The sequence below is a fragment of the Dama dama genome, chromosome X (assembly GCF_033118175.1).
Source record: "Dama dama isolate Ldn47 chromosome X, ASM3311817v1, whole genome shotgun sequence".
In the NCBI taxonomy this organism is placed as follows: domain Eukaryota; kingdom Metazoa; phylum Chordata; class Mammalia; order Artiodactyla; family Cervidae; genus Dama; species Dama dama.
In genome coordinates, this window is record NC_083714.1 from 104,537,670 (window position 1) to 104,550,175 (window position 12,506).

Below are 12,506 nucleotides of genomic sequence, written 5' to 3' on the forward strand. Positions count from 1 at the left end.
AGAGAGAACCCATAACATTATTTTAGAATCATTTGGATATTTCATAGTAAAATTGAAAGATTCTAGACTCAGAGAAAATCTATTCTAATTCTGGAATCATCATTTACTAGTTGTATAATATGGAACATGTCACTTAGTTTCTTGAACCTGAGTTTTCTCATCTCTTAAATAGAGATAATCTCTGGCTTGGCCTCTTGATTAGTTTGCTATGAAAATCAAATGAGATGAAGGATTTGAAAGCCCTACATAAATTATTCATTTGGAGAGGGCTATTTTTTTTATCAGCTGAGCCCACAGGAGGAGATCTTATAGAAAGGCCAGACTGAGGAGGAAAAATAAAAGGGAAAGGTAAAAGGGGAAAGGGGAAATGAAATAATATGAGGAAGAATCCTGGAAGAAAGTAAAAAAGGAGGTCAGAAGGAAGGGGAGGGAGAGAGCTCAAAGGAGGGGAGGGAGAGAAAGAAAGAATTTCTGGGATACTTTGAATTAGACACAATTTAGTTAATATACACTGAGACTAGGCAAACCTTACTTTCCTGTCATCCCAATGTTACCTGGGCCTGGTCCCCTTTATCCACAATTTGCATCACTGTTTTTCCTAGAATTTGCAAGTTGTTCCTTTAATGTGATAATGCTCTTTTCTCTCTGAGTTGGAGTAGACTGGCCTGGACAAGCTTATCCTGGACAAAGGATCACTCAACTGAACTCAGAACTGCTGAGCTATCCTTGAGGTCTTGTCTCCAATTTCAGCAGTCTTACTAATAGAACCCTCTATCAAGACTGACCTTTTGGTCTTCCACTTTTTTAATGTTTTTGTGGCTTTTTCTTCACCTTGTGACTCAAAATAGAGGATTTTCTCACCTTTAGGTGGTATGGGATTTTTTTTTTACTAGAAGGGAAAATCAAGAGAGTGTTGAGAGCCTCAAAAGATTCCATATAGCACAAGTACAATTTATATTATTTTTAATCATTATCATTGTATTCTACTGTGTCAGAAGTGGGGAAATTGAGGCCCAGAGGGAGAGACTCATTTGAAGTCCCAAGAGCTAGTACTAGAACTTAAGATCTTTTAGCCTGACAATCATGTATATCATCACTGTGCTTTTCCTAGGACAATATGATTTCACTACAATATGTGCACTTATATTCGTTTTTTTTTTTTTTTTAATTTTCTCATACCCTAGTTGTGGTATAATAGAAAATATACTGATATGAAACTATAAGACCTAGGTTGAAATTCTTTCTTGCCTATAATAGCTATGTACCTTTCAACAAGTCAATTTCACCTATTTTGCCTCAGTTTTCTCATCCAAAATTGTGGATAATATTTCACAAGATTGTTTTGAGGATCAAACAAAATAATGGATGTATGAGCCCCTTTCAAAGGGCTTAGAATACAATAAATGATTAATAAAAGTCTGGATGCATTAATGGATTCATACATCCATAAAAACTTCTAGATACTATACTTTTTAAACCCCTTAACATGACATAGAAAACGGAGACCAGAGAGATAAAAGGGTTTGCTTAGAGCCAAGCAGTCAGTTACTGGCAAGGCCAGAATTTGAACCCATATTTTCTAAAACATTTCTTCTACTTAGGCACTAAGTGTGAGAAACAATTTAGATTTTAAGCTGATAGGTTAGTTCAGCTATCATTTATTGCCTTGCTCTGTGCCAATCTGGATCTCAAAGTATGAAAGTAAGTGTTTTTTTTTTTTTTTTTTAAGTGTTCCATCACCTCAATAAACCCCACAAACTGAGACCAAGAAATGAGTATACTATTTTAACAGGAAAATTAACTACTCTCTACAACTCCAGGATCATCTCTGAAACATCTGAGCCAGTGTGTCCCTGGCCATTTTGATGAGAGGAACAAAGAGAGCATATTTTACACTGTAACTTTCCTGCACATTCAGCCGTGCTTCCTTCTTCTCAGCCACTGACTTTCTCTCCCTGTGGGCCCAGAATTTCTATAAACCAAGCTGAATAAAAGTTTTGGTTTTTTGTTTTTTGTTTCAAAGAAAAGGAGGTAAGGTTTAGAACGGGGCGGGGGAAGCTTACCTTTGCTGGAGAAAACCCTTCCATATTCATGTCAGCGGCCTACTGAGGCTAAACTGCAGACCCCAGCATGAGTCTGCCAGCCCTGCTCAGTTAGTATCCTGGGTTACAAGGCCTTTCTCATAAACAAAGTCCAGGGCTCCAATTGGCTGGTGTTACTGGGGAGGAGTGAATGGAGGCTGGGGCAGTTCTGGGTGCCCTCTTTTCCAGAAACTAATCTACTGGAATGTCTCTTTCCGGATCTGGTTTGGTACAAAACCCGGTATGGTTCTTTAACCATATCCGGGTGTTTTTCAAATCCCGGTTAGGATCTCTGGAGGAATTACAAGAGGGTGGGTTGCAATTCTGTTATCTCAGCTTGCTGGTTGCTCTTTGCTGAGAGGGAGGAGGAAATGCACTGTCAGTGAAGCTAATGAAAGCTCATAGAAAGATTCCAATACCCCCCTTTAAGAAATAGAACCCACTGCAAAGGTTATGCGATGTGAGAAGAGCCCCCATCCCCAACACTTTCTCTTGTTGTGAAGCACAGTTATCAGTCCTGCTATTATTCTGAGGCCATGATTGCTTAGTAATAGAGAAAAATAAAACTGGTAATAAAACAAAGAGCTTTCTACATGCTAGTCCCTATGTTAACCACTTTACATACATTCTCATTTAAGTTTCACAATTATTCTGTGAAACAAATATGCTAACTCATATTTTACAACTGAAGAAAAGCAGACTCTGAGAGGGAAAGTAACCGTTCAAAGTCACACCGTTAATAAGAGGGGGGAATTGAACTAGGTCTGTCTAATCTCTTAGTCACCACACTACCACACTCTGCTACTTAAGGGAGAAACCCAGAAAGCCCTTTTGCAACAAGGGAAGTGACTTCATGATTATTGAATGTCTGCTGTCCACCAGTCACTGTTAGATTTAAAAAAAAAAATGTACATTAACTCTGCGACTGCCATTTTTAGCAGCTCCTTGAGTGAACTCCCAGGGTCATATTACTCATATTTTTCATTGTGGAGACCGGATGCAGCTAGTAGATAGCTTGGATTAACATAGACCAGCACTCTAAAACCTAAGAAGACCCAGAAGAATTGGAAACATTAAATTTTTAAAATGGAACTAAAAAATATCAAAATTGGTCCCAAAATCTCTGAGTGAAGCTGGAGTCTGAATTTTTTTAAAAAACAAAAGCCATCTTTGTTCTTGCTACAGAAGAGAGGGTAGTGAATAATCACTAGCCTGAGTCAAGTGACCCAGGTTCCTTCTCTGGCTTGCTCTTGAAGTAATCAGCTATGTGGCCTTGGTATAGGACTTTCTCTTCTTTGGGTCTAAGTCTTTCCATTTGTACACTGAGGGCCTTAAACTAGATATAGACCCTCTCAGCCTTATAAATTTACATATCTAGGATTACATGAATAAACCACATTCTTGATATTAAGAGTAGAAGAAAAAGAAGTTTTAATCATGTGAAGTGTAAGAAAAGAGTGGGTGCAGAGTAATTTGTGGAGAACCCCATGTCTCTTTGGGAAGGACTACATCTACTCATCAGAATCAGCTATAGGAAGGAAACAGGTATGATGGCAGTTCCACCATCTAGTATCCTTACTTGTGATGAGTTGATCTTGGCTAGGAGCAGGTGCTGTTCCCCAGGCAGTCTCGACACATTATTTTTTTCTCTTTCAAACTTAAAGTATCTGGAGCAGGGTCCAGGAGGAGGAGTTTCAAAGACTGAGGCACTGGGGCAAAGTCTGGGTCATAAAACACTGGAGGTGCTTAAAGGTGCCTATACCCTTAAGAGCTGCCGCTACAGACTGCACCTCAGGCTAAGCCAAGTAGAAGCACTAGTAGGGAGAAGGGAGGAACCACCAATTATTCAGCTCCTTTAGAAATGATCAAGGGAAGGTGGATCAGGTAACAGCAGCCCCTAGGACTATCTGCCTCTTCCCCCACTTAGCACAAATGTGGACCTTGAAGCTGGAGATGGGAAGGTGGAGATCAAACCCATTAAGCTGGGATCCAAGTCCAAGCTTTAAGGCATTTATGAGAGGGAGGGGTAGGGATAAGGCATGTGTTCTGACTCACAAATGATAACAATAAACAGATCTTAGAGATATGCTTGAGTCAACACAGTGAAGGCTGCAGGAAGCCAGCTAGGCCAGATTTCTGAGCCTATATTATTCATTCAGCAGTTCACTGAAAGGGCACCCAGTACCAACGTATGCAAATCCTGGGCGTATTTTTAGTGCCTTTCCTCAAGGATCATCTTAAAAGGTTTAAGTTGACACCTATAGACCAGAAATTGGTAAACTATTTCAGTAAAACTCTAGTTTGTAAATAATTTATGTGCAAAACATATAGTAACTTTCTCTCATAACTATTGAAACAGGCCATTATAGTACATTGGGTATATCTATATACCAATAAAAGCTAATTTACAAAAACAAGCAGCAGACCAAATTTGGCCCATGAGTTGCAGTTTGAAATCCCTGCAATATACACATTTACAATATGAAAACATTATTAAGAGTGTAGAAACTAGATTTAAATCCCAATTCTGATACTTTCTGATTCTGTAACCTTGAAAAAATCATCTAAGTCTTCTAAACTTCAGTTTTGTGTTTCCAAAATGGAGATAATAGCATCTATTTCATAGGGTTGTTATAACGACTGAAATAAAAACTTCAGTTTAGTTCAGTTCAGTAGCTCAGTTGTGTCTGACTTTTTGTGATCCCATGGACTGCAGCACTCCAGAGTTCCCTGTCCATCATCAATTCCCAGATCTTGCTCAAACTCATGTCCATCGAGCCAGTGCCATCCAACCATCAAACAACATAAGAAAATTTATGAAAAAAAAAAAGAAAAAAAAAAAAGAAAATTTATGGAAAGAAGCACCCTGTCTCGTGATCTGAAATAGATGAAAATCTCCTTTGCATCCCCTCAGGCTGTCTCCTTGCAGTCAGTAGCAAACCTCAACCTGGGATTCCTCCCCAATCCCTACATTCTAGCTGCCCTGCCTTCCAGGGGACTTGCATCCCTGTCCAGGGTGTGTAGGGCACCACAAGGATTGTCTATGTGATTCTCATTCCACTCAAACTGTCAAAGATCAGCTGCTGCACTCTCCAACAGCCTCAAATGCTTCTCTTCTGTCCCAAACAATTGGCCTGATGTGGGGATCTGACCCCTGCTTCGTCTACCTCATCTCTTTAGGTGCAGAGCCAGTTCTGCTTGCTCTCCTCCTCTTTTTCTCTTCCTCTCTTTGTCCTTCTGAGCTTTGTGTGGATCTATATATTACTTTCTTATGGTCAGAGACTTGTCAGCTCTCAGCTGGTGTTCTGCAAGATGTTTTGTATCTGAAGGTGTATTCCTGATGCCTCTGTGGAGAGAGATGTACTCCACATCCACTTACTCCTCTGCCATCTTGTCTCTCCTCTAGCTTACTTTTTGTTTTCAAAACTCTCAACTAAAAAAGAATTTTAAAAAAAGGAAAAGTGTTATATATTCTAGGCACCCTGAGTCATCCATGAGGTATGTGTTTCAGGGGCTCTGTAAATTTTAACGTGATAAATAAATAAGGGACTTTTGTTAGTATTCCTCCACTGATCACCACTCTTAATCACCTATATGCCATGATTATGACTATATTTCAGTGCCTCATTACACAACTGTAAGTCTGAAATGCATTTTAAAAATGAAAATTGAAAAGAGCAAGATGATCTCTTTTCTTATGTCTAATAGATCTCTTTTGAAAAATATTTTTCTCATCCTTTTCCATCTTCCCTATTTCTTACTCATTCCACTTCCCCCTTAGTTGTACGCTTTTATACCAACTTTTTCCTAACCATCTTGTTTTTTTTTCTTCTTCTTCACACATTTCTATTTTTCTCTGTTTTTCAACATTGTCTAATGTCTTAAGCACTCCTTTCTTTGACATATTTTACAATTTTTCTCTCCCTAGCTTCTGTGTGTGTCTCTGCCTTTGTTTCTCTACTCCTCTGTTGGTATCTCAGTCTCTGTCTCACTTTACCTTTTGCTGATTTTCTTTTATATACCCTGTGTGAAGTTACTTCAGTCATGTCTGACTCTTTGCAACCCCATGGACTTTAGCCTGCAAAGTTTCTCTGTTCATGGGATTCTCCAGGTAAGAATACTGGAGTCAGTTGCCATTTCCTTCTCCAGGGGGTCTTCCTGACCCAGGGCTCAAACTCGTGTCTCTTACTTCTGCATTGGAATGCAGGTTCTTTACTACAAGTGTCACCCGGGAAGCGCAACTGAGCTCAAATCTCTCAAGTACTATATTACTCATTAGGAACTGTAATCTAAAATGTTTGACTGTAACTTTTCATTAGTTGGTAGTGTTTGATGATGATATCTACTCCCGTAGAGCGATTTACTGTTATTTGTAGTAATTTTAAAGGGTATCTTCATTAAAAATTAGCTTTAGGTTCTTGCAATGTTGGTGACACTTCAAACTGAGCTTCTCTAGCTGTCACAATAGCAAGGCAGGAAATAATTGTCCAGGGTGAACCAAGCCATTCAGTAAGACCGTTTAGAAGATTAAGTAAACACTAAGAAAATAAGATTCTGGACATGTCTGCTTCACTTTCCCTTTTCTATGACATCAAACTGCAGTGAAAAGTTAGGTGGCTAAGATTTAGTTCCATCTTTGGCACTAACTATTTTCTTGTCTTTATGACCTCATAATTAATAGCAAGAGCCTTACAATCCCCATCTGATAAGTAAAAAATAAAAGTCTCTGGCCATCAGACTTACATCCAGTCTCAAATGAGATAATGAATATGAAAATGTTATGGGAAAGCATAAAGACTTTCATGTGAGAGTTGAAGATTCTTATAACATCTAAGGAAGGGTCTGATCTGATCTTAGAAAGGATCTAGGAACCTTACCTAAAAAGGCTCACCAACATAAAGACTAAATGAAAGGATTCTGAAATGGGGTCAAGGGTGAACTTGAGATGTTGAACTCTGATTGTGAATGCTAAAATTTTCCTTGATGACTGGTTTTGGAGAATTGCCTCATGATTAGCAAATGGCTTTCTTAAACTGATATTGGAAAGTAAATAAGCCTTTGCACTTTTTCCTCTTTCCCTTGAATGAATGTCTCTTTCACCATCATCAAAATAGCAATGATTATGCACATTCTTCTTCCTGGTGCCACGTCAAGCCTAGTTCAAATATAAGTGCCCTCTGGTGATTTACAATCTAAGACAACACAATTGAGGGTTTTTAATTAATATTCAAAGATAATAAGAAACAGATGAGAGTGAAAGAAAGTGAAAGTGAAGTCACTCAGTCGCGTCCGACTCTTTGAGACCCCATGGACTGTAGCCTACCAGGCTTCTCTGTCCATGGGATTTTCCAGGCAAGAATACTGGAGTGGGTTGCCATTTCCTTCTCCAGGAGATCTTCATGACCCAGGGTTGAACCTGGGTCTCCCGCATTGTAGGCAGACACTTTACCGTCTGAGCCACCAGGAAAGTACTCTCATAGATGAGAGTAGCTTAATGAAAAGGACTAGGAGTTCAGATGTCTAGTTTCTAGTTCTGGTACAATTTCTCATTTTCTGTGTGATTTAGGGCCAGTCCTATCATCTTTCTGAATCTTGATTTTCCCACTGTGAAATAAGGCTAGATTATCTAAGAACTCCTTTAGTCTTGGAGTTTTGTGAGTTAACAGTCAGATGAGGCATTTTAGTAAAACTGCTTTTTTCCCTTTCAGGTCCTGATGTCTATAAATAGTGAAGTTATAATTAAATATTTTTTCCTAGAAAATGGAACGGATAAGTTCTTGTTCTACCAATACGGAGTCATTCCATTCCCCATAGGTTCTCCCACTTAACAACAAATAATCTTGAACATAAAAACAAATACGCATAGGAAGAGTCTGAAATGTGTAAACAAAGCAGGCTTCCTAAGGACCATGAGACTTGAAGAACACCACACAGGACATGATAGTAAATTCTGTGTTTTCTCATTGCCACCTACATATCCTATGATAGACCCTCCAAAATTCTTCTACCTAGAACCACCACCAACAGACAAAGAGAAGAACCCTTCAAGAAAAGTCTGTTTCTTTTAGCCAAAAGACTTGGGAAATGGTGGACCTACTCTACTGTAGCTAAACACCAATAGAAAGAAAACACAGTCATATCCCCAGTGGATCTTCAAACCCACTTCATTCTCTATACCCTCATCTCCAAAAAGTAAGTAACACTATTTCCCACTGGCTGAAGTCAGCAGGGTCAATTAGGGAGCTAATCTTCCATTCCCTAAGCAGAGAGCTAATCTTTCACTTCCCATCTGGCAGAGGTAAAGGGGCTGAGATTCCCTCACTTGGTGGTGCCAGTGGGGCCCAGCAGGAAACTTATCTTCCACCCCTGCCTGAAGGAAACCAGCAGGCAGTACTCTGATTCCTCAACCAAGGTACACAACTAATGGGTCCATCAAGAAACTGAATCAGTTAAGAGGAAGCATGCGGTGGTGAAGTAAACCTCCACTTCTTCCCAGCAGCAATAAGACTTAAAGAGATCACCATTAGGCTTTACCCTCAATCCCACCCTAGAGGTGGAGAGCCAACTTTCCTATCCACCCAGTGTCAACAAGGCAAAACAAAGTAGTACAACCTAGGGCTAGTAAGCTCTCCTCTTTATTCCTAATCTGATGCCAGTGAAGCCCCATGAAGAGCTGACTCTCCACCCCAAAATAGCATCAAGGAGGCAGAATGAGATGGAGGATTGGCTGGCAAAAAATAAGTTAAAATGAAATTTTAAATGATTCCATTTATAGTATAATAAAAATAAAAATACACAGGAATGAATTTAACAAAAGAAGTTCAAACATATTCTGAAACAAAACTTTATTGAGAAAAACTTAAAAGACTGAAATAGAAAGTAACTCATGCTCATTGATCACAGTATTTAATATTTTAAGATGGCAATACTTCTCCTCAATAGACCTATCAATTCAACAATATCCCTTTCAAAATCTGAGCTTGCTTCTCTGCAGTAACCGAAAGCTGATTATAAAACTTATATGGAAATTGAAGGGACCTAGAACAAACAAAATCTTGAAAGAAAATAACAAAGTTGATAAACTTAACACTCATGTTTCAAACTTTACCACAAAGCTACAATAATCAAGAGGTACTCATTTAAGTTTAGATGTATGGATCAATAAAATAGCCAGTTGATTTTCAACTGGGTGCCAAGAAGGTTCAATAGGAAAAGAATAGTTTTTATAATAAAAGATACATAAACAACTGGATATTAGAATGCAAAAGAATAAATTTGGACCCATAACTTTCACAATGTACAAAAATTTACCCAAAATGAAACAAAGACCTAAATTTAACAACTAACACTATTAAACTCTTGGAATAAAATATGGACTGAAATCTTGAATTAGTTAATAAATTCTTATATATGACACAAAAAGCACAAGAGCCAAAAGGAAAAAAAAAATAGATAAAACTGACTTCATTGAAATAACAACATCTTGTGTTTTTCAAAGAACATCACCAAGAAAATGGAAAGATAACCTACAGAATGAAAGAAAATATTTCACAAATTATATATCTTCTAAAGAACTTGTATCTAGAATATAAAAATAACTATCACAACTCAATCATAAAGAGACAGAGATAATGCAATAAAGAATGATACTTTTTCCCCAAAGAAGGTACATAAATGGTCAAAAAGCACACAAAAATTTCTCAGCTTCATTAGTCATCAGGGAAATGTAAATTAAAATCTCAATACATTGAAATACTACTTCACGCCTTCTAGGATGACCATAATTTTAAAAAAGAAATTACATAAATGCTGATAAGGAGATGGAGAAATTGGAAGACTAATAGTGCAGCCAAGGTGGAAAACAGTATGGGAGTTATCAAAATGTTTAGACTGCATTAACAATAATCCATAAATTCCATTCTTAGGAATATATCCAAGAGAAAAGAAAACACATGCCCACTAAAAAACTTGTAGAAGCACGTTTATAGTAGCATTATTGTTGTTAATAGTAAAAAAATAGAAACAACTAAACATACATCAACTGAAGGATGAGTACAAAAATGATGAAATATTAGTCAGCTATAAAGAGGAATGAAGTACTGATACATGTTACCACATGGATAAACTTTAAAAGCATCATGTTAAGTGAAAGAAACAAATGTCAAAATATCAAATATTGTATGATTCTATTTATGTGAAATGTTCAGAAAAGAAAATTCATAGAAATAGAAAGTAGATTAGTAGTTTCTTAGTCCTAGTGGGATGGGGATAAGCATAGAGTGACAGGTAATGGGTACAGGGCTTATTTTTATTTTAATGAAAATGTTCTAAAATTGACTGTGTTGTCATTCACATAACTCCATGAATATACTAAGAAACATTGAATTGTACACTTTAAATGGGTGAAATATACGGTATTTAAATTATGTCTCAATAAAGCTATTATTTAAATTTTTCAAAAGCCTTGAACTAAATGAAAATACAAATCACCAAATCAATATATGTGGAATATAGTTAAGACAGTCATTAGAGATAAATTTATAGCATTAATGCTAACATTAGAAAAGAAGAAAGGTTGGGAATATGGTCAAGTTAGCAAAGAAGATCTTCAGCTCACCCCTTCTGGGAACACTAAAATTACAATTTACAAAGTGACTACTGATGAGAAAGACTGGAAAACTAGCAGAAAAGTTCTATAATGAAAATATAAGAAACAAACCACAATGAGGTGGGTAGAAGTGGCAGGACCACAGTGCAGTTAAAACCCATACCCCAACCCAAGTTGGTGACACACAAATGGGATGACAGATTCAATTGCAGAGGTTTTCCCCAAAGATAGAAAGGTCTGAGCCCCACATTAAGCTTCATAGTCCAGGTGAAGAGTGGAGGTTGCAAAGACCACACTCCAGAAAGCTTTTCTTTGAAGACCTGCAGGGCTTAATTTGGGAGAAGCAGAGGGCTGTGGGAAATAGATACTTCACTCAAAATACATAAACAAAATTTCCCATGCTCTGGGACCCAGGGAAGAAGCAGTAATTTGAAAGGAGCTTGCGTCAAACCCACCTACTAATCTTAGAGAGCCTCCCAGAGAGGCAGGAAGCAAGAGTTCACCCTTGCGGCCTAGAGCTTAGTGGCAGCCATTTGGTAGAGCACCTCTGAGAGAGTAACAGGAAGGAAGGCCAAGGGTCTCCAAGCGGAGGAATTATCCTGCAAGTGTCAGATATTTTTTACCTCTCCCTTAAGTGGCAGGAGGAAATAAACAAGTGTTAGATTTTTCCTTCTTTGTATACAAATTTAAAAAGAGGTTTCTCTTAAAATTCTGTGTTGCCATGATGACCCCTGGCTCCACCTGAACTTAGCTTTTCTCAAAGCTTGAGCTAACCAATGTGTCTTTCTTACGGAAATGTTTGTCTTAAGCTATGTTAATGAACTATGTGTTTATCCTAGACTCTTTCTTCAGTTGTTGTTTTCTTTAATCCTGGAATATTTTTCTTATGTGGAACCACTACTTATTTATGTCTTCCCACTAACTGGACATACCCTAAGTCCAAGGGCAGCAAGATGGTAGGTGCTAGAGCAGCAACTGTGAGGTGCTGGAGCAGCTGTGAGGAGATACCCCATATCCAAGGGCAAAGGAGAAGCCCCAGCAAGATGGTAGGAGAGGCGAAATTGCGTTTAGAAGCAAACTCTGTACAACCCAGAGATGGTCAGAGGGCTCAAACAAAACTTGTGCACACCATGACCAAGAGACCCCACAGAGACTGAGACAGAACTGTGTTTGAGTGTCTCCTGTGGAGGTATGGGGCAGCAGTGGCCTGCCACAGAGGCAGGGGCTCTGGGTACAGCAGACTTGGGTATGGCATAAGCCCTCTTGGAGGAGGTCACCTTGAACCCCACCATAGAGCTGCCAAATCTTACACAGGACTAGAGAAATAGACTCTTGGAGGGCACAAACAGAACACTGTGAGCACCAGGACCTAGGAGGAAGGAGCAGTGACCCCCACAAGAGACTAACCCAGACTTGCCCATAAGTGTCCAGTAGTCTCTGGTGGAAGTGTGGGTTGGTAGTGGCCTGCTGCAGGGTTGGGAGCACTGAGTGTAGCAGTGCGTGCATGCTATTGTTGAAGGAGGTCACCATTATCTTAGTTATCTCCACCATAGTTTGGTAAATAACAGGGAGGGAACACAGCTTCACCCATCAACAGAAAATTGGATTAAAGATTTGCTGAATGTATAGTATCTATAGTGAAACAGATCACCAGCCCAGGTGGGATGCATGAGACAAGTGCTCGGACCTGGTGCACTGGGAAGTCCCAGAGGAATCAGGTGGAGAGGGAGGTGGGAGGGGGGATTGGGATGGGGAATACATGTAACTCCATGGCTGATTCATGTCAATGTATGACAAAACCCACTGCAATGTTGTGA

At 38.8% G+C, this 12,506-nt stretch overlaps 1 protein-coding gene across 10 annotated transcripts in view; it reads right to left on the bottom strand.

Moving 5' to 3' along the window:
• HEPH (hephaestin) overlaps window positions 1-12,506 on the bottom strand; it is a 143,291-nt gene that overhangs the window by 114,522 nt on the left and 16,263 nt on the right. For 2 of the 10 annotated variants that reach the window (XM_061136816.1, XM_061136815.1), the window contains exon 1: window positions 2,064-2,420. The exons of 1 other annotated variant lie outside the window; for it this stretch is intronic. In XM_061136816.1, coding sequence (XP_060992799.1) covers window positions 2,064-2,093 — 30 coding nt within the window. In that variant the 5' untranslated portion in view covers window positions 2,094-2,420. Of the gene's footprint in view, window positions 1-2,063; window positions 2,436-3,660; window positions 3,794-12,506 lie in introns of those variants that run through there. 7 more of the 10 variants (XM_061136817.1, XM_061136809.1, XM_061136808.1 and 4 more) reach the window with 7 other exon arrangements.